We start from the raw sequence: 22,334 nt of genomic DNA on the forward strand, positions 1-22,334 counted from the left end.
TGGCAGCAATGACCAGACAAATGGCCAAGCTGTTCTTTCTGGGATTCAAAGGTGCTGAAGACTGGTAATATTTCAGTTTCTTAATGCAGCTATGTGGTTGACACCACAAGTCATGCATCAGGGGCACTGCATAACGCTGCTAAATCAAGACACGATCACTCAGGCCACTTTCCAGCAGAAGCAATAAGGCTGCTTGAAGATCGGCTGAAAAAAACAGCCAGCCTTCTTCCAACGGTAGATATGGCAGCCATCTCGATGGTAGGAGGCTACCTGGCTTGTGCCGTTCAAGAACAGATTGACTGCAGCAGCTGTATTTCGCTTGTGTCAAAGCCATCTTTTGCTTCACCAAGCGACAGTCTGATCTGACATCAGCACAAAGGAGGGCTCCTGTACCCTTCACATTAACTTGTACACGTGCTGCATGCCTTGAAAATGTATGTTGAGGTGATCCTGAGCAAGAGAAGAAACCTTGCAAAGCCACTGCAAGAAGCCGTCGAGAATGCTGTATCTGTACTGGCAGACAGTGGAGTTTTGAAGTGTACTTGCCCTGAGGACCACCTGCAGCTTTTGAAGATTGTCTGCACGAAATATTTCAGGCCGATATTCACCAATTATGCATTGTTTGTAACAGACAAGAATGACATAGTAGAGACATTCTTTGTGAAGCCACTCTCCCGGAAACAACTAAAGCTTTAAGTGAAGCCCGACATGGTAATAAAGTTTGATGTGCATCAGCATGTTTGCACTTCTTTCTTTTGGCATATTAACGCTGTGCTGTGCTCACAGGCAGTAACTGAGCTGGAAAATAATTGCATGTTGAGCGCATATAAAATGACAGACCTGTATCAACAATTAAAGAGAGGCTGAGAAAGAATTGTACAGAAACCTCGAAATAGAGGGACGATGCGCAGTTCAGTTGTTTTTGCGGCTTCCACTTCTAAAAAAATGAAGTGAGCCGGAAGCAATGCAATTAGCATGAATCGTGGTCAGTAAGTTGGGCAACTAGTGACAATTTTGCAATGAGAAAAGCTGCCTGTACTCACACAAAAGTTACCGTGACATTAGATACTTGTTAAGTGCAACGACGTACTGCTGCTCCGTGAAAAGATTTGAAAGCAAGTTTAAACTAATGAATATCAGGGAACAATCAATCAAAGAACCAGGCACAAGAGAACCTTACAAATGTAATGCACTTCTACCTCACAATAGAACAATATATATATATATATATATATATATATATATATATATATATATATATATATATATATATATATATATATATATTCTTTTGCTTTATTAAGTGCATTGCAGCTAGTGCCTCAGCAGAATACGGTGCTATGCACAGCGACTTTGTCGTCTGCTCCGAATGGATGTTATGGGCGTCCCCTTAGGAATGGGCTGGTGGGTTGCGCTACCAAGCTCTTCCAGGGCTGCTGGCGCCACCCATTGGCGGATCCTTGAACTAGCCTCGACGTCGCTAAATAATGGCGCGCCGCATAATCGAGCAGGCACTGAAAGTATAGAGGAGGCTATGCCTCGGCGCTAAAGCATGGCTAAAGCACTGGATGGGGCGAGGCCGCCAAACCAAAAGCAAAGTCCTCCTCTTCCCCCTCTCCTGTTCTTCTTCGTGTGTACAAACGTACCGTTACAACATAAACAAGGAAAGCAACGAACGTGGGTATAATGAGCTGATTCGTGCGCTCATCCGTGTTTACCTTTGAAGGTGCTCGTAAGCAGCAGCAGCAAGGAAGCGAGTTTGTTTACCTGCTCGCTCACTATGTGCATATAGCATGACGCAACTCCACAACTCACACGTAAGAGCTGCTAACAAATTTTTATGTGCACAAAATGCACTGTCACTATCTGAGAGCAGCAAACGGAAGGTGCTGCCACTTCAGCCGGAGTGGTCAGCGCAAGCAGTGAAGAAGGGAAAGAAATGCAGGCATGTCGTGCGTGACCACTGATAAGCACAATAGCACAGCAATCCCATGACACCCGCGTGAGAGACGCATAGCCTATTGGCCTCGAGATCGAACAGAGTCGGCTCCTGGCGGCGAGGTGACGAAGCTCCCAAGTGTGGATGCCAGTGGCCCGTCGCCGCTCCAGCCGCGGTGTGCAGCGATCGTAGTTCGCGAAATCACGATGGATGTTGACGAGGACGGTTTGTTAGATGGTTAGTAACCTCTCAACCTGTTATTCTTTCATTTTTGTAACGGAAATTCGTAAAGTAAATCGCTGTACGTTTTTTAGTGTACTGATGCGAAAAGCATTTGCTTAACGCGACCACACCATGTACGCTCGTCTCCTTTCAACGTGTTGTGAGGTTAACATGCGTTCTTTTTCCGTTTTACAGCACCCTTGCCTCTAAGCACAATTCACAACCATGTTAGGGACGGTGTCAGGTGTCTTGTCGAAGGCGACCAAGTCGTTGCGGCCGGCCACATCATCGAATGTAGTGCCGTCGCTTCCACCTGCTGCTCTGACGGTCCTGTGCACGTTATCGCATTCGTGCTGCAGTCGTCCGCGCTTAGTAAAGACCCACACCGAGTCGACCTGAATTTGACCGACGAGACAAAAATAACAGAATTGAACTGCACACGCCCTGCAGGGTAAAGCATTGCCTCAAGTTGTTCGGATGTAGTTGGTCGCGGCGCGTATCGCAATTTGTTTACATTACATCATACTAAGCTGACTCGCTGATTTGCGATGTGTTTACGTTATGCGATAAATTTAGAGAACTTATGTTGCTTTATCAATTTTTGTTTTTAGCCAGACCTACGAAATCGCAAGTTAGTTTCAGAGTGTTACTGCCATTGTAAAATGTTTTCGAGTCGCTTTATAACCAGTTGCAACCGTTACACGAAGCTCAAATAAAGCATGCAACGCATAATTTATGTTGTATCATAATCATTAGATCCCTTTAATTACTTTCGCATGCAGGCACTTGAATTTGCGGTGGTGCTTGAATGCAGTGCATCGGACTTCAATTTTTTCCGCCCCCCTATAAAAGAGAGAAACAAATATATCAATATGAACAGTAGCAATAAATTCGCTCGCGCATGTTCGTTCATCGCTTAATGGGCCATCCGCTGTTGGCTCGCGAAACGACACTGTTTAATCTGTACGAGATCATGCGTACACACTTGCCGTGTTTCGATGCTCGTATTTACACTTCTGAACACAGAGAACAGTTCCCGTGGCTGAGGCCGAGGAAAGAACACGGAAAACGTGAGTAATAGTCACGCTCGGTGACGGTCGTTTAAACGGACTCGCAGCTGAGCGCGAACCTTGAATTCACTGCGCAGGCGGCGCATGAAGTTTATAAAATAAATTGCACCCGTGGACACACAGTTAATTTATTTGCGCAAGTATATAAAAGCACAGGCAACTCATTACTGGCATCCCAGGCCACGCTGACACGAACTTTCGCGGACTGCAACGATCTTCACACGCACAGCAACCACACAGCAACTGCGCATGCAGCAAACATTAATGCCCAGATTGCTAATTAGGATTCCCAAACGTGATATCATATTGGACTATTCGCCATCCTTTTTCGTCAAAGAACGCTTGAACGCACCATCGTCGAAGTGCTTACTGCACACCATCGCATACTTGGAAGGCGCCTTGCCGTTCCGAAGCCTGACGAGCCATTCTCGGCAACGTGCCGCGTCAACGGGATAGTAGTGAAAGCTTATCCCTGGCTTTGTGCAATATGTGCTGCATTGCGGAACCGAACAAAATCTCACGATGGTAAATGAAGCGTTTTCTGCGGGCACGGAGCACAGAATCGCGAAATGAAAAAGCTCCCTACACTTGCACACACCGCACGGGCGACGCATCCACACTAACGCGGCGACGGTGCTGCCACCTATAGGTCGATCTCGCGGCCAATAAGGCAGGTTGCGAACATAGTTCCCGCACCTACTAAGGCACCCCTCACGGCGGCGAGCGGGGAACCGGCAGGATACGTCTGGCCCGCTCACGTTCGGAAAGCCTGTCTGTGCACTGTTTCGGGCGTAGCTGTTGCCTTTTCTGAGCAATGCCGAAGTGCAACCCGAGCTGTTGTGTAGTGGGCTGCAACAGCACGTACACCAACTCACGAGGAACAAAGTTTTACAGGTTTTCAAGCCGACCGTATGAAGCAGAACGGCGCCAACACTGGATAGCGCTCGTCCGACGGCATAAGCTGTTTTATGTCTAGGCGTTATGCCAAGTGCCTTAATGCTGAATTCTTTGCTTTTACAGCAATTATGGCAGCAACGGGACACCTGCAGTGCGTACCAGGATATGCAGCAAACAAAGTAGTTTGTTTGCATACTGTACCGCAGTAAAGTTGTGGAACTCTTTCCCATTCCTCTTCCATTCAAACAGCGCTAGGGCTTGCTGAGAGAATTGAGAGGTTGCAGCTGTTTGACATGGCATACACCCTTCTGCGCCCAGCATATCAACTAAGGGGCCGTTGAGATCACCAACATTTCTGAAGACGTGGTTTATTGGAACCTCCTTTGCACGCACTGAAAAATCACAACATAAAAGTATCGCACTTTCAGTAACATGGGCGAAAATATTTTCCCAGCGTAGTCTAACACAACTGGCAAGTTCCTCCCCTTTATTTATGTTTAGGGAGAGCAACGTTATAATACCTCGGGTAGGTCTTACGAGTCGTTCGTACGCGCCACCTCCTGGAAGATATGTTTTGGATTCGCATTTGCCGTCCTGTATGTACAGGGAAACTACCGCGGCATCCTTGTACTTCCCTGCGAAGCCAGCACGGCAATCGCAGCTCCCCGCTAGGATTTGTCTGCTGTCACCGATCTTCAAGAATCAATGTCACCTATAATTTCATCTGTTCACACCATAGATAACGAAGTAACTTACGCTGAGCTTCACGCATCTCGCTGGTGCTTTATGTTTCGTTTGCGGAATACACCTAGCAGTCACTTCGATCAGTGCGAGTTCAACACTTTCGTCATGCGTAGACATGCCCCACTTCAAATTGACGACTTCCTATCTCTAAATTCTTCGCACGAAAAAAGCTGTCAAGATCTTGTAATTCCCGAAACCCGGTTAAAATTAATATCGGCACGCTGTTTGCGCGCCGTCGCTACTGTTTGACAGGGCGCCAAACACGCAGCGCAAGCTGCTGACGCCGTGAGTAATCCTACCGCATTCGCGCAACTATTCGTCAGATGGCGCTAGGGGTCGGAAAGACAGGGCGCCGCCTAGCACTTGCAACGTGCCCATAGTCATCTGATAAAGGTGGACCCATTCGACAGCATAAAAGACCCATGCGACAGCATTCGCAGCACTGACACTTCAGTGCATATGCATGTGTTGGCGAGTATGGCACTTTTTTCACATCGCAACTAAACCCACGCTGGTTGCGCGTTGCCAACAGTGGCACTCTACTGTTTCAACTAGGGGCAGCGCATAGAAATTGCTGAAGTGCTCATACAAGGCACCTTGTGATCTCTGCGAGTGCAGCAACCGCTGCGCGCTAGCTGAAATTTCGGGACCGCGTTATACCGCACGAATTCGAAAACGCGGTTGCACCTACAAAGAGCAGGTAACTGTGCCAAACTACAAGAAGTACTCTGACCTTTGTGCAAGGTATAATCGAAAAGACCCGAACGATGGCATAGAATAAAGAACCATCATTAGAGGAGGCGAATTGTACCTTTCGCAGTGGTACCAGAAGACATTCTGCTCCGTCTCGTAGTTTGTGTGAACTCTTGAGCTGTTGTATGAGCATGTAATGTACCACAGAATATTGCAGCAAAGCTTTTACAATTACGGACGATCTCGATAAACGTAAACTGCGCCTGACGCTAGACCGTTAACGCCCGCGCTTACAAGCGGGGCGGCAGAAGTGAAAGACGGCTTCGAGTTCGTCTGCCTTGACTCCGTGTGACCGTATTCCCGCCTCTCTTGGGGAGGCATCGCGCCATGTTTGCTTTCTTGGATAGCTGGATGGATGGATGGCGGCTATACCATTTGTAACGGGCGGTGGCTGGCGCCACCTAGCCTTTTGCTCCCCCTCCTATTTTACCATTATTCTTTTTTTTTCTTTTCTTTATATCCTCTTTTCTATAACCTAGTTTTCACTCCCCTCCTCCCTCCAAAATAATTTTGTATCTAAAACAGTAGAGGAAACATTATCTCCCGATTTATGGTATTATCTATCCCTTGACTTCCTCCACCAATCCTCTAGCCTCCCCTTCGTTACTGCCACTCTTGTCTATTTGCCCTTGTTCCCCGGGAAAACCTAATGCCCCTTCCATATCTGCCACTGTTCCCTCTGCCAGGGTTGGGCGAAGGTCTGTGCATCTCAGCACTACATGCTCAGTGGTCTCCATTTCGGCTCCGCAAGCTGTGCACCGAAGGTCCACGTCTTCAAATTTAGCCCTGTATGTTTTCGTTCTCAAAACCCCCGTCGTAGCTTCGAATAATAGTGAGCTGCCCTACGAGTTATCAAATAAGAGCTCTCTCTTAATCTCCTGTTTTTGTGACCTGCACATTGACAGCGCTGGCTTTCCGAGCATTCTTTCTTCCCACATTTTTCTTTCCGTCTCCTTCACCTCCTTTCCCACACTGGAACCATGTTGGACCCCCTCCCTCGGCTGTAGATATCTATTCCTCGGCTTCCTCGTTTTTTTTCCTCGCTTCCCCACCTTTTTTCCTCCAGTGCTGGGAGTCTCTGTCCAAATTTTAGTTTACTTTTATACCCCTGTCAAGCGGGCAAGTTAAGTGCACTTACTGAGAGTGCACTTCGGGACCTTGAGTCACACTTTAGGCAATGCGCTTCTTAACGGGAAAACAGAGTGCACTCCCAGTAAAAAAAAAAAATGGCAACAGAATAAGAGCGCGTTTTTAAAGATGTAAATTAACAAGAGAAAGCTGCTAAAAAGCGATTGTTTCAAGTAGAATTATATATAAAAACAAACTTCATCTATTTGTCTCAACAAAAAACGCAGACGTTTTTATTATAAATGTGTTGCAAGTCAATGCTAGCCGAGACGAATACCTAGCAAATCCAAAACAACATGGCGGCGTGCGGCGAGGCGGCAGTTGATCCTGCTAGAACAGAATATGAGCGAGTATATATGAGCAAAGACGGCGAGTTCGATATTTAGCTACACTGCAAAATGCCACACACACGGCTCACAGCACGACCGGCATGGTCAGCACGCTTTCACACTAAAATAAACACGAACTGAATGAACATGGCGGCGCCGCAGTGCCGCAGCATTCTGGCGCCGTTAGTTGCGTACATGGTAAATTCGTTTCTTTATTGTGCTGTTTCGCTTCTCGCTAAACACAAATTATATTGTTAAAAGCTGTTCACTACTGAAATTATTTCTGTGTCCTTTTTCTTTATTGTGCTGTTTCGCTTCTCGCTAAACACAAATTATATTGTTAAAAGCTGTTCACTAACTGAAATGAATTTCTGTCCTTTTTCTATGCATTACATTTTGCGTCGTTGAAAGCGTTGGCGGCGAGGCTAGGCACTCCTTCAAACCGTTGGCGGAGAGGCTACGTACTCGGCCAGCAAAGTGCGTTCCGTGAACGTACTCCGACTTGAGTGCACTCATCTGAAAGTACACTCCGCTGTGACGTTAAGATTTGGGAAAGTGGTTTTAAAAACCGAGTGCATTCGCCTAAGTGCACTTAACTTGCCCGCTTGACAGGGGCATTATTGCCTCTCTACCTTCGAATGACGTCCACCCCATGTCCCCCTGCACTCCCTCATTAGGGGTGTTCCCGTGTGCTCCTAAGGCCAACCTGCCTATACTTCTCTGTCGCATTTCCATGCATGCCTGAACTTCCGATTTCATGCACAGTACTTAATTTCCTAATGTAAGGCCAGGTACCATAACCCCTTTCTATACGCCTCTATAACCACCTCGTACCTATTATAGTTCCAAAGTGCCTTGTGTTTCATAACAGCTGAATTCCTTTTCACTTTTCACTTTTTCCTGTTCTTCCTAGTACTTTTTGCCCTCGTTTAGCCATATGCCTAAATACTTGTATTAAGCGAAGCATACTAGCCGCACAACCACGCTCTTACTTGCAGCGCCGCGCACGGCCGCGTAGCTACCATATGACGTCATAACAGCTGCAAAGCAGACGCTTAAGCTTCGCCTTCAAGAGTGGAACGCGACAGCATTCCCGTCGACCCGCCAAGGGGTGTAAGACAATGGGCTACGGCGCTGCGACTACGCGCCCCGCATCGGACACGGTGAGCGTCGAGCAACGCAGCGTTCGGCGCGACAACGAAATGTGCGCCTGAGCAAGCGACGCACGCCTGAGCCTTAGAAACAGCTCGTTTCTAAGGCAACACCGCGTTCACTAGAGGCGCTTTTGTACCGCTTTGAAGCATCGAACTCGTGGCTCATTAAAATAAAGAAAAAAACTCGTGGCTCAGTGGTAACGCCTCCGTCTCATACTCCGGAGACCCTGGTTCGATTCCCACCCAGCCCATCCTGCAAGTTGTTTTTTATTGATGAAGTGCCTGCTGGGATTTATCACTCACGGCCAACGCCGCAGACACCGACGACACTGGCTTTTCTGCGACACGAGCTCCTTAACGATGTCGCATTAAAATAAAGGATAGTATGCTTCGCATTCTGCGCGTTAATCCCAGGATGCTAAGCCACAGCTATTATTCTTCAACATGATCAATCTTAGTGCTTTGTATTTGAAATGGTTCCCCCCTTTCTTCATTGTATACTATTATCCCAGACTTCTCTCTACTGTATTGCAGTCCCAATTTTTCTCCCTCCTCTCCACATGTGCTCATTAGTTCCTGTAGCCCTACTCGGGTGTCAGCAAGCAGTATAATATCATCTGCATACATCAGTCCTGCTAGTACTTGAGCTACCTTCTGCCCTTCCAGCATATAGCTTATATCAGTTCCTATTGTACTCTGTTCTAGTCTCTTTTCCATTTGGCTCAGGTAGATTATAAAAAGCAGAGGCGACAATGGACAGCCCTGCTTGAGACCTCTTCTTATTTTAGCTGGCTTTGTAGTTTCCCCCTCCCATGTTATCTCTACCTCATTATCTGTATAAACCTGTTGTAGGAACTCAATCATCTTTCTATCTAGACCATATTCCCTCAACTTGCACCATAACTTTTCTCGGTTTACATTATCATAGGCTCCTCTAATGTCTAAAAAAGCTATCCATAGCGGTTTCTGCCTGGCTGTCGCTATCTCTATGCACTGTGTTATAACAAATAAATTATCATCTAGCCTTCTGTTCCTTCTAAATCCATTCTGCAGTTCTCCCAAGATCTCTTCACGTTCTACCCATTCCTCCATTCTCTTTTTCACTATCTGCATTGCTACTCTGTATATGACTGATGTGACAGTTAATGGCCTGTAGGATTTAATGTTGTCCTTGCTTCCCTTACCTTTGTAAACTAATATCATTCTGCTTGATTTCCAGTCCTGTGGAACATCTCCCCCTACTATTATTTGTTCAATAAGTTGTCGTAATTTTAATTTACTTTTCTGGCCTAATATGCTTATAAATTTCATAGGTATGCCATCAGGTCCTGTCGCTGTTCCCACAGGGGCCTTGTGTTCAATTCTGTCCCATTCCTTACTTGCCATCCTTCTGTACTCCTCCTCTAATTCTGTCCTGCTGCTGTCATTGTTCTCCATTTCGCTACCCACTGGCTCTGCAAATGCTGCCTCTATTGTTAACCTAATATATTCCTGAGCTTCCTCTCCCTCTAGCTTTGTTCCTTCTGGTGCGGTCAGTGAGTGCTGAACCACCTCTGTCTTCTTACTCTGTTGCCTTATGTGTTCCCAAAATTTCTTAGAGGCATTTCTGTCTTTATTTCGTATCTCTAACATCCACTGTACCCCAACTTTTGCTATCTTGGTTTGAATTAATGCCAATGCTTCTCTTTTCATTGCAAGGTAATCCTCCCATTTTGTCTCCACCTCTTCTGGTGTGGCTCCCCTTTTCTTCGCTGCTCTGTGTTTTCTGCACGCATCTTTGCGTTGCTCTATGGCCTCCTTAACTTCTCGGTCCCACCAGCTTTTCGGTTTATATTTTCCCTGCTTACTTCCTAGTTTCCTAATCTGTCCCTTCTCTAGCTCTCGTTTAAACATATCTATTAACTCGTCGTATGTCCATGCCATTTGCGGTTGCTTGGATACCATGCTTTCAATGTTTTTCGCCACTTCTTGTAGCTGCCTGTCATTCAATTTGCTCATACCTTTTCTGTCTTTAGTTTCTACCAGTGGTACTATCCTTCCAAAATTGATTTTGATTCGTTTGCGATCACTCCCCAGGCTTTTTGCACCTTCCTCATCAATTTCCATACATCCCAACCGTTCATACAGCTTGTGGGACATTAGGCAGTAGTCAATTGTCAAGTGGGTGTTATTTCTTTCCCATGTTATTTTCCTCTCGCATTTCATTTCAGTATTAACTATCACAAAAACATGAGCTTCACAAAAATCTACTAACATCTGCCCTGTTGCACCTGTTGCCCCGTCAAAGTATTCCAAATGTGAATTCATGTCCCCTAGGTTGATTATCTCCCTTGTCATAGCTAACTCCCTGATGTCCTTGGCCATACATTTGAAATGTTTTGCGTTCTCCTCTTTCGACTCATTCCCCGTTTTCAGATACACAACTCCCAGGATTGCCTCAACATTCCCTACGGTGCCCTTGAGCCACATGTGCTCACTGCAGCTCTCCCCTACCCTTCCCCAGTCCTGTCCCTTCACTAGCGCCCACAGGCCTCCCCCTCTGCCTTATTTCCTTTTTCTGTTGCACCCAATCCAGGTGTATCCTGCAATGAATGGTGGCTGTTCCTCCTCTCTTAAATGGGTTTTGGCAACTCAATATACCTGAAAATTTCCGTTTGTAACTGTTCTTCTATTTCGTCCCACTTAATGCGATTTCTTCCCCCCTGCATGTTGATGAACCCCACATTTACTGCCTTCTTCCTTTTCCGTGCTCCTGTCCTGCCCCCCCCCCCCCCTCCCCTGTCCATCTTTTACGTTTTGGCTTGCAGGGTCACCCTGCGCGCCTGCAAAAAAGCCTGAGCCCCACGACCCACCTTCGTTCCTACCTGCCATCCTGCTGGTGTAGTGTAGTGAATGCCATCCGGGCCGAAAGGGGGAAGTTTTTCCCCCCAATCATTCTGTTCACCTCCACCACATCACATTTGAGGGCTCGCCCCAACTCCCTAATCACTACATTTGCCGCCACTACCTGCTCTTCAATGAAAGGGCCCTGTCTCCTGACCTCTGGGACAGTACACAGGGCAATTTGCACCGCCTCAGAGGTCGCCCTTAATTTCGCCACCCCCCTTGAATCTGCCTGCAGTAGGGGTCGAAGGACGGACTTCGGGATGGAAACCCAAACTTGGGAGGGATTTATTCTACATTATCTACAAGGAGGTGAGCGACAAGTAACATTTGTACAGTCATTACGGGCCGGCAGCAACTCGGACGCTGCGGCCCGCGGCAAGAAGTTCAAGAGAGGTGAATCAGGGAATCAGGGCACTCCGGAAGGCTTCTTATAAACCCTTCGAGCACTGTAAGTTGCGTCATCTTTGACCAATAGGAGAGTCTGCTCCGATGACGCCACTTTCAGCCAATGGTAGGCGCCCGTGTCGCGGTGTCACACCTGGCGGCTCTCTGCGGTCTTGCCTCACAGACTGGCAATGCACTTCTAACGAGGAGAAGGGAGGGCTGCTCATGCTCCATTGTCCGAGGCCTTCAACTTGTTTGCCTGGGCGCTCCTTTGGAATGTGCTTTTCCTGCTTCTGCATTCCTCAATTAGCTGTGCTGCGTTTCGAAGTGGTTTGGGGAACTCGAAGTAATCGCAGGAAACAGCTCCATATCTAACAGCTCGTCCTCGCCCCGGTTGTTCTGAATGGCCAGTGAACTCAATTCGCTGGCCATGAGGAACGCTGAAAGAAGCTGCAGGGCACTGGGGTCGAGCCTCGTTTGACAACCTTCGGGATCCTGGGCCCTGGAGAACATACGTCAAACAAACCAAACAACACAGCGCTGCACCACGCGTAAGCGCAGGCTCTTCACCCCTGACTCGCCAGGCTATTACTGAGTCAAAATCAACCCTGATCTTTTAGTTCCCCAATTTTGACAAAACAGTTGTAACCACCCTTCCAAACAGCCATAAATTTCTCCTCGAATGCCGACAAGACCAGAGTACTATTGTTGTTGCAAAACAAAAGGGTCGTTGAATATGCAAACAACAAATGAAAACAGCCGAACATAACTTAAGTGGCCTAACAACACGAACAGCATGTTTCCAATCTATCGCAGTGGCGTACTTATCGCACGTATTGGTGCCACTGAACAATCTGGTCAACCTCACAAGTACGTAATCACAAGCGCACTAGCCTTGTGGTCACTAAAGAGAACGCGTACTTGCGTTGTAGGCAAACTTTGCATTCACGCTTACTCACGTTTCTTCCCTGAAAGTCCTACAGGACACGTGACATAAACGAACAATTAAACTTGCGAGACTTACACACTCCGCAGAACTCTTAATATAATGCGTCTTTTGTTAACTCGTTCCACGCATACTCACTAAAGAAGTCAGAATACGGCTGCCCTCCACACTCACTAGCAACCCAGTCATAAAGTCTGCTTCCTTCCGTCCACACAGGACACGCGCTAATGGAACTAAGAACGCTTCTCCGTGCAAATCATGCACTCACTCAAATCTACGCGCTTAACCTTACAAAATTCAAAAACGCTTAAAAAGAAGGTTAAACTACACACGCGCTTTACCATAGGTCTTTCGACGATAACCTTGACCTTCAGGTTACTCACACACACACACAATAAAAAAAAAGCCTATCTACTTATTAATGAGCATCTCGCGAGACTACATGTTCACACAAATGCGTCTTTCAAATCTCGGAGCTTTCTCAAACCAAAACATAAACAAAGCTCATACCTTACACCTTGAAAGAAATCCTAGTCTCAAATCACGAAAATTTTCCGATGCTCAAAAATAAAAACAACACACTTCATTTCTACGGAAGGGCTCTTGGCCTCCCGTTTCAAACGTTTTTAACTGACTCATACTTTGAGCCGTACTCGGGGTGGGCGTGGTCTGAAAGCTACTCTGGCTGCCGAGAGACAACAAAAGGGCTGATTCACTATCAGCTCCCCCAAGACGTTATGGTCTCCTGCCAATTTGCGTCCTCCCGCCCCGCTTTCAACAGGACCTCGACTGACCGCGTCGCTACTCCCCACCTGGTCTCGTCCTGCCACCTTGCGTTTCTTCGAACTGCACGCTGAGCTGTGAAAAGAACTACGGAACGACGAGCAGTTTAACAGCCTCGTGCCCTTTGTCCGCGCAGAACATGCTTCGCGGTCTCCTTTTGACCGGTGGCTCAAATGTTTTCGATGCGTCAACATCGTCAGTGACGACCGCACCTTTCTTTTCCTTGCGCCCTGCCCTTATGGGTTTCTTGCCATCTTTGGCGGCGCTACATTAGTTACCGACTTTCGGTCTTTACCGCGCTTCTTTTTTTGGCGCTTTCTCTTTGCACTCGCTTTTATGTCGCCTCGTGCCTCGTGCTGGCCGGTACACATTTCGTCGGCCCGGATCGGTCTCTTACCCGCACAGTCTGAGTGATTTACATTTAAATCTACTCTCACTTTGCCTCGACTGGCGGACAGCCCAACCGACTCTGGCACAATGCAGCAGGCTTTACCCGAGTAAGACAACTCGCACTCTTGCAAACTGCCCTCTACTACATTGCCCAGCTCACGCTGTGCATCAGCACACAGCCCGTCGCTATCGATCGCTGTCTCCCGCGCACAGTCCGAATGATTAACAACTGAATCATCCCTATCTAGGCCATCTAGACTGGCGGAGAGCCGCACCGATCCCTGAACAATGCAGCTGTTCTCTCGTGAGCTACGGAGCTCGCCACCCCGAGAACTATTCTCAACTGCATCGTCCAGCTCGCACTTCACTTCTGCACGCAGATCTGACCTGACATGGGTGCCCGCGTCTGTCGCGTCAACAGTACCCTTTTCTTCGCTAGCAACCTCGCTAACATTACCAGCGACGCACACGCGCGGTAACTGTGCCAATTTGTTCGCAGCTGGCCTAGCTGTCTCCACAGTCTTAATCTGTTGGCACAGCACCTCGTCACTCTCCTTGCGACCTTTAACGGCCTCTGTTGCCATTAAGGCATCGTTAGCAGCTAGCCTTTTCCCTTCACTTAGGAATCTGCAGCCAGTCTCACAGGCACTACTCTTTTCGTCGGCTTCTGGCAAAAATCTGCTAGATGCTTCCTCATTCTTTCGCTCTGTACTACTTACAGAATTCTCAGACAGCCGTTGTCTCTGTGCCAATAACTGATCACAATGCTGTATCTCTTTGATCAGTGCTGCCTTCTCTCTCTCATACTTTTGCTCACGCTCAAGCTTACGTTCCTGATACTCACGTTCGCGTTCATTCTCACGTTCGTGACGCTGACACCTAACAGTAAGTTCTTGAAGCTCCTGCTTCCGTTCATTCTCGCATTCTTCACACTTACTCTGACTCTTAAGTTCACGACGCTCTCGCAAACGTACACGACGCACACGCTCCCGTGGCTCCTGTATCACCTCCCAAGCAAGCTCAATGCTTTTCTCATCATTGCCACTATCGTTAATCGCCTTTATGATAGCTGGCGTCTTCATCCGTTCGTCCGCCTCAACTCCCAAATCGTCGCACACCAACAACAAGTCTAACCTCGTCAACCTTCTAAGATCCATGGCAGCTGCCCCGACAGGTGGTTAAAACTGTTTTCCTTAATTAATTTGTGCAAACACACAATGCATCAAACTCCCGATTCCCAGAACTATCAAAATGAACACACAACATTTGAGTCTGGCGAATCAAAAGGAAAAAAACCACGCGCTCACTTACGGTTGCAGCACCCTGCCATCCGGTTCATTCGTCCGCTGTTCCCGGTTCCTCCGGACTCCCTGGGTCGAAGGCTCGCTCCTTCTTCGATACTCCCAATTTCTTCGGACCTCTTTCGACGAAGGCTCACTCTTCTTCGCTCTTTCCGGTTCCTTATGATCTCTCTCGACGAAAGTTGATCCGTAGCGCTGCCACCAGCTGATGCATTCAGAGGCGATCCTACCGCTGCCAACCAGATGTAGGGGTTGAAGGACGGACTTCGGGATGGAAACCCAAACTTGGGAGGGATTTATTCAACATTATCTACAAGGAGGTGAGCGACAAGTAACATTTGTACAGTCATTACGGGCCGGCAGCAACTCGGACGCTGCAGCCCGCGGCAAGAAGTTCGAGAGAGGTGAATCAGGGAATCAGGGCACTCCGGAAGGCTTCTTATAAACCCTTCGAGCACTGTAAGTCACGTCATGTTTGACCAATAGGAGAGTCCGCTCCGATGACGCCACTTTCAGCCAATGGTAGGCGCCTGTGTCGCGGTGTCACACCTGGCGGCTCTCTGCGGTCTTGCCTCGCAGACTGGCAATGCACTTCTAACGAGAAGGGGGGGGCTGCTCATGCTCCATTGTCCAAGGCCTTCAACTTGTTTGCCTGGGCGCTCCTCTGGAATGTTCTTTTCCTGCTTCTGCATTCCTCAATTAGCTGTGCTGCGTTTCGAAGTGGTTTGGGGAACTTGAAGTAATCGCAGGAAACAGCTCCATATCTAACACTGCCCAGCATTCGCCCCCTATTCTGCAGGACGTCATTCACCCCAGCGTGCAAAATTACCAGGTTTCTTCCCTCTCTGTTTTCATTCAGTTTGCTTTTGGCTCTCTCTGCCACAGCTTCGAATCGAGCCCCCTGCATGCATTCGACCTTCACCCATCTGTCATACTGCACTGTTCTGAGGAGTGCTGTTTGCATGCGCGATACATTGGAGCTTCCAATGACCCAGACCTTTCTGTCTTCAAGCAAGTCTTGCCTCCCTCCTGTCTCTGTCGGCTGGGTCTTCCCTGCCTCCTCTCCTTCTCTGAGTCCTGTCGTCTCATCCCTCTGTACCTGTGTCTCCCGTGGTCCCCATGTTATCGTGTCCGCCGCCAATTCCGCTCCACTGGGTGATCCTCCTGCTTCCTTTTCCTTCAGTTCCTGCTGTGCCTCCCTCTCGGCTTCTCTCGCTCTCATCTCTTTCAATTGTTTTTCCAATTGCTGCCCTTTCTCTCGCTCCTCACTCCATTTCCGTTCTACAGCCTCCATTCTTGAGGTCCACTCCCTCTCGACCCTTTCCTCAAACTCTGCGCATTTCGTTTTTTCTTTCTTGAGTTCCTCCTTTGATCGCGCCATTTCACTCTTTCGCTGCTCCTCCAAATTCTCAATCACCTTACACAGCCTGCACACGAAGCCGTTCCCTACCGCCTCCGCCACGGTCTTGAATGTCGTTTCATCCAAACACCATCGTTCACACCTCTCACACTGGACGAGGTCCCCACCTTCCTCCTTGGCTTTTCTAGCCGGCCGTCCCATGAATTCTCTTGTCCTACTGTTATTTAACAGTGTAAAAGCGAGGAAAAAAATTAACTATAATAATGACCACTGGGAATCTCTATAAGAATAGAGAGAGCTAGTAAAATAGCCAAACCAATAACCAGGGGAAAGAAGGACAAAAGAAACACACTTTTAGCCCTTACTATTAAACCTTTAGTCATAACTGTTATGTATTGGCCACGACCTACTTTATCGCCCTACTTTGGTTAAGTGTTCTCCTGGCTTAGCAGTACTCCAATTCTCTGCAACCTACATTTCTATGCTGGCCCTAACTCCATTCAGATTTCCCGCTGCTGCAATTAGAAATAAAAATAGAAATAGAACTTAGCTGTCGGCACCCGTCCGTCTCAGCCAACGTTACTAGATTACTACTGCACCCCTCGCTAGGGTGGTTAGACCCTCGCACTGGCTCCGTTTGCATTTCCGGCAGCGCATGAAACTTCCTTAGGTGGACGCCAGATGGCGCTAGCTTGAAGTGAGGGACGCTCGGAGTAAAATTGATTATGAATTACAACTGAGGAATATGGAAGTAAATGGGTTGGGAGAGTGTTGAGGTATCTGTGCAGGAAACACATTGACTCACAGTGGAGAAATAGAACTAGGAAGCTTACCAGCAAGTATGCGGCCTGTATGGTGAGCAACACAGCGGAAAGTCTATAAGGCTAAAATAATCTCATGGGTGGCGGCAATGGTAAAGAAACCTGCAATGAGTAACTACTTAAGAGAAAAAAAAACAAATTAGGAAAGAAACAATTTATGATAACTCAAGGGAAGCTCGTTACTTCTCCACCTGTAAAGCGAGATATAAGAAGGAAGAAGAAGCATGTGCTTGGCGAGGTAAAGATAGGGAAACGATGGAGCATGTTTTATTAGAACGTGAAGACACCTGCCCAGCGCCTCCACCTGTAAAGCGAGATATAAGAAGGAAGAAGAAGCATGTTCTTGCTGCGGTAAAGATAGGGAAACGATGGAGCATGTTTTATTAGAATGTGAAGACACCTGCCCAGCACTCAATTTAGGCACCACTAGCCTCCTTGAAGCCCTTGGTTTCAGCAAGAGCAGTGGAAAAGTAAACAGGTCCGAGATTGGTAAGAGGCGATTGAAAGATTGGTGGAAGTAGGGAAACGACAAAAAAACGGAGAAGTACAAAGCAAAGTTCGCAATAGGGGATAAGAAAATTTGGTTAAGAAAATAGCGCTCAGTATCATCGATTTTCCGTGCGACCTCGGGCACGTATTAAAAAGTTTTACCGGTATTTTCTAGTGCACGGTAGCACGGATTCATTCATTCGTACACAAGACTGGTGATTCTTTGTTGCTAAAACTAGTTTATTGCGCTTCAATGTCTCGCATTATTTAACTTGGGGTGAAGTGTTCACAAACGAACATGTAAGCCCGAAAGCTACGCTTCAGTCGTGAGCCATGCGTCTGCATTAAAACAGGAACCGTATTCTGCGACTGAGGACAGCAGTACCGGTGAGTCGTTTATTAATCGCTGCATGAGTCATTATGTAATATTGCTCTCGTTAACTTACAGGTGGAGACAAGTTAACGAACTAGATGCTGCATTACATATGGGCAGTCGGGACCCTTCGTTGCTGTTTCCGAAATAAACTTTTAGTTGCGAGGCCATCATTATGCACACATGCACGAAAGAGAAAGCGACATCGGAATGCGCGTCATTTTTCATCTCGCTGTACCGTAACTATGGGCGACTGAGTGACCTTACCAATATTTTTTTTCGAGTCCACCTGCAAGTTCTTACAACACAGAGAACCTAATAACCCTTTGATAAACCGAAGTACTGAATTTAATGTATTAAACAGTTGCACGCATAATTCACCCATATTTCGTACCTGTCGGTTCCAAATGTTCTTGCTGTTGAGTTTGCTTTACTTGAGGGCATTTACTTTTTGTAGTAGTGAAGCGGTACATCATGTTCATACAGAGAAAAAATGCATCATTTCTAATAGCTTCATGTCCTTCATGCATTTGCTTGCGAAACCAGCAGTGCGATTTCTTCTAATGTATAAATGAACGCACAAATGCTCTCATTTGTGATCTTAATAATACTTAGGCTATTGACATGCGTTCTAGTTAGGCAGACGTCAATTTTATGGAGAGTAGCAATATTTACTTACCATGCTGCTTGAGCACCCTAGAACAAACCGTGTACATTTGCATGTGTTCTGTAGTTGCACCTCTTTGCATTTCCTATTGCAAAATTGTGCTTATTCAATTTCTGATGCAGCCAAAATGTTCCAGACATGCAGTAATGAGGACGGCACCAGTATAAAGCAACACACTCCACGCACTAAAGAGAAGCTGCTGCCTGCTAGAGGGCCATTGTGTGGACTTTGGCTGCCACAAGGTAAACAAAACCAGGTTCAGAAATAAATCTGCTTGATATATGCTATATTGGCTTGGTAGCCTTGAGATACATGTCATTTGTTTGTAGCAGATGATACGAATGTTTGTTCATATTTACAGTTCAACATAATTGGTTCAAACATCAAATAAAACACACCAGTTTGGATAATTTCTGCTGTATCTCATGTGCCACTGTTCTGCCCCAACAGAGTCTGTGCCATGTACATCTTGGTTATCACAGGAGCCCCCATCTACACCAACAGAAAGGGGCTGGAGCAGAATTCGCAAGGTTTTACACCACGAACAAAAAAGCCATTCCAGAAGTATTTGGATCAAGAGCGAGAAGAGCCTCTGCCATCATTCCACCAGCACGGATATAGGACGAGTCAACCAGCTACCTCAACAACAAAAATTCTGCATCTTCAGATGTACCTAGAACCTCTGAGCAAGCACAGGCGACGCTGGCCAAGAGTTCAGTCAGCTTGCCCTTCCTTAATGAGCTTCCTGGCCTTGCCAAATACCATTCGTGCCAATTATAAATTATTTTCAATGGATGCAAGCTCTTTCATTCCATATTCTTGTTAGAGATCATTCCCCTTCCTCACCCAAACATTACAGCTCAACATTCTTTGCTCACACATAATGCCAGTCACTGTCTTGCAGCATAAATAAACAATAAACAATAAATTCTGATTCTGATAACATTTCTGTAGCAGTATTTTCCAGTTTATGTTGCCATATGCAATTCCTCTCCTGAAATAGCTGATGTGGCATTGGTGTGCGCCTTTGCACCGTGTGCTGTGTAGCCTTGAACTTTTCTTAATGTTTTTGACTTTCAGTGCTTGCAAGGTAGCTTCTTTTTTGAATGCAAGCTTTCTCATTCCCATATTTATTTCCTAGTCTCAATCAGGATTGCTATTCTTGCTTGACAGTATACATTTTTGCACAACCTACATTGAAGCAACCGATTGCAGAATCTGGTTTCTCTGCCGACTTCGTACTCATCACTGTATCACATTCCTCGGATGTGGTGGCCTGGTCAGTTGCATTGGGCAACAGCCTCTCAAGGTAAGCACCTGCTCCTGCAGTCCACTGGCAACATAGGCTCCCTGTTCCTACCTGCCAGCCCTCCAGATTCGCCGAGGAGACTCCCGCCTTTTTACTGAACTTTCCAAATGTACATCACTGTCTTATATCTCCCGAAGAGTGGTCTCTGTCCGTGCAATAATGGTTATTGCAAAACCGGCACTGCGGAATCTACAGCCACGTCATAATCGTCAGCATCACCAACAACCGCCGCACTAGCACCATTGGCATCATCGACTAAGCAGCCGAATATGCCAAGTAAGCCGACCAAATCCAGAGTTAATGTAGCTCTTGCATTTCATGCATGCCTTCGTGCACCTTGTTGCTGCTGCTTGGTTCTTTATTCTATGCCGCTTGTGTGTATTAGTGCTGGCTAGGCCATGTGTGTGCAGTGCACCGTGTAAGGTTACAAGCCTCGTGTTCTTGATGCCATGGCGCTATCAAAGCCCAAGAAAAGGTATTTGCAGAAGTTTTTGCGATCTTATACATCTGAATTGCAGTGTTTTCTTGACATCAAGAAAAGGAGAACATTTTAAATTTTGTATAATGTGTGGATGCGACGTCAGCATGTCTCAGGGTGGCAAAGGCGACTTGAAACTGCCCGTTTCCATGGCGAAGCATCAAAGCTATGCTCGCACAGCTGAGCAGCAAGACAGCATAGTGAACTTTCTCTGGAACAACTGCGACGACAGTGTTATACGTGTAGAGTGCCTGTTTACGGGATTATTCGTCAAACACGACCTACCCCTTAGTGTCAGCGACCACGTTGCGGCTCTTCTACGAAAAATATTTTCGAAATGCGACAAGGCGAAGCACTATGGATGTGGACGCAACTCTTAAGAATGCGGAGGTGGCCAACTTGAAATTTATTTCACAGGCATCGCTCTCGAGTCTGTTTCTTTATTCAGCGTTTCCCTTAGCTGCTGCCCCAAGATTCCAATGAATCTGTTAAACACGCTTTAGATGCTCTCGAAGCTGAGCTTACCACACTACAGGCGTACGGTCTTCAACAGGACATTCTGAATGGAGAAAGGTGGGACGTGCAGTGGTCTTTGGTTGGAAAAATGAAAAACACTGATGGAAAACATGTTTCACGGAGTTGCTAAGGTGATGCTCAATTTACTCATGATACCGCATAGTGAGAGGATCTTTAGCACAGCATGAACTAGGACTGAATTTCACTCGTCAACGTGCAACCCTCCAACACAGGCTGCTAATGAAGGGCAATCAGTCTGCACCATGTTTTAATAAGCAAAGCTACTCGAACAAATTTTTGAAGTGAGAAAAGCCTGCTACAAGGTCCCCGCAAAAGAACTCTTCGAACACTGCCTGAAAGTTTGAACAAAACCTGGTTCCGCGACGTAGAAAATCTTGTCAGTGACGCAGAACAGGCGACTTGTCATACGGCAAGAGTCACCGGCCACTATCAGCGACTCTGTGGCATGTTTCCCTGCTGCAAAGGGAATGGCACTGACGTGCACTGGCACCGAATTTTTTGCGATACCAGCAGTATGCACTGCGACGAGGGCCAGTATGGAAGCTGAACCAAGGAGGGAATCTGGAATGGCAATCGCAGTCATGCTAGTGACAATGGAGTGATGACCGTGGTACCGTAGTGCAGTGATGGTATCAGCATGTTCGTCGACCATTTGCTCAAGGCAAGAATGCTGATCTGCGAGGCGTGACAGCAGAACGGCCATCGTTGCCACGGTACGTCTTGCTGATAGCAATGCGGTCGGCCAGTTTGGCAAGATTGCACGGCCATGTCTTCTGGTGTGGTAGTCAAGGTGACCACCAGATCCTGCGGCAGTTCATGCTGCGGCGGGCTGTTTGCACCCAACCTATAGCCACCGAGAAGCCACCACATACGACGTAGAAATTCTAACAGTTGATGGCTACCGAACTCCTCTTTGTTGAGAAGCTGCTGGAGGCACCTGAGCACAGACAGAAACTTGTAGCACCATTGTTTTGGATGGTGTCATGGGTACATCCAGAGCGTCTTGGAACTCGCTGACTACCTCTGCAAATAGCGCCATGACAGCGTGGAAGAACCTCCCATGCTGCGAGGTAATGCGCCAAAGGTCAAAGATAGCCCCCACATAAATAAACCAGGCTGCAGGATTTTGTGGTCAATAGCACAGCAGGTGAACTTGCACCAGAGCAGGGCCTTCTGTGCTAGTCGTCAGTCTCTTGTTCATGGCCTCATCCACGACATCATGCCCTCCGTACAATCACGTCCAGTCACCACATTACAGGAACCAAGGGTAGGCAGACTCCAATAATGCGCAAGTCGGCAAGCGAAAGACCCAGACCCGAGAACCGTTCGGACCAACGACAGGAGCCCAAAAAATGTTTTATTCAATTCTCTCGC

General features: G+C 47.2%; 1 protein-coding gene across 9 annotated transcripts in view; it reads right to left on the bottom strand.

Annotated features, from left to right (window-relative positions):
- The window catches only part of LOC139048782 (zinc finger protein 84-like), a 208,407-nt gene that overhangs the window by 175,611 nt on the left and 10,462 nt on the right, over positions 1-22,334 (bottom strand). Inside the window, exon 1 of one of the 9 annotated variants that reach the window (XM_070523403.1) lies at positions 5,684-5,985. The exons of 7 other annotated variants lie outside the window; for them this stretch is intronic. In XM_070523403.1, the coding sequence (XP_070379504.1) occupies positions 5,684-5,708 (25 nt within the window). In that variant the 5' untranslated portion in view covers positions 5,709-5,985. Of the gene's footprint in view, positions 1-5,683; positions 5,986-22,334 lie in introns of those variants that run through there. One more of the 9 variants, XM_070523402.1, reaches the window with a different exon arrangement.

This window comes from Dermacentor albipictus, chromosome 8 (assembly GCF_038994185.2).
Source record: "Dermacentor albipictus isolate Rhodes 1998 colony chromosome 8, USDA_Dalb.pri_finalv2, whole genome shotgun sequence".
NCBI classification, from domain to species: domain Eukaryota; kingdom Metazoa; phylum Arthropoda; class Arachnida; order Ixodida; family Ixodidae; genus Dermacentor; species Dermacentor albipictus.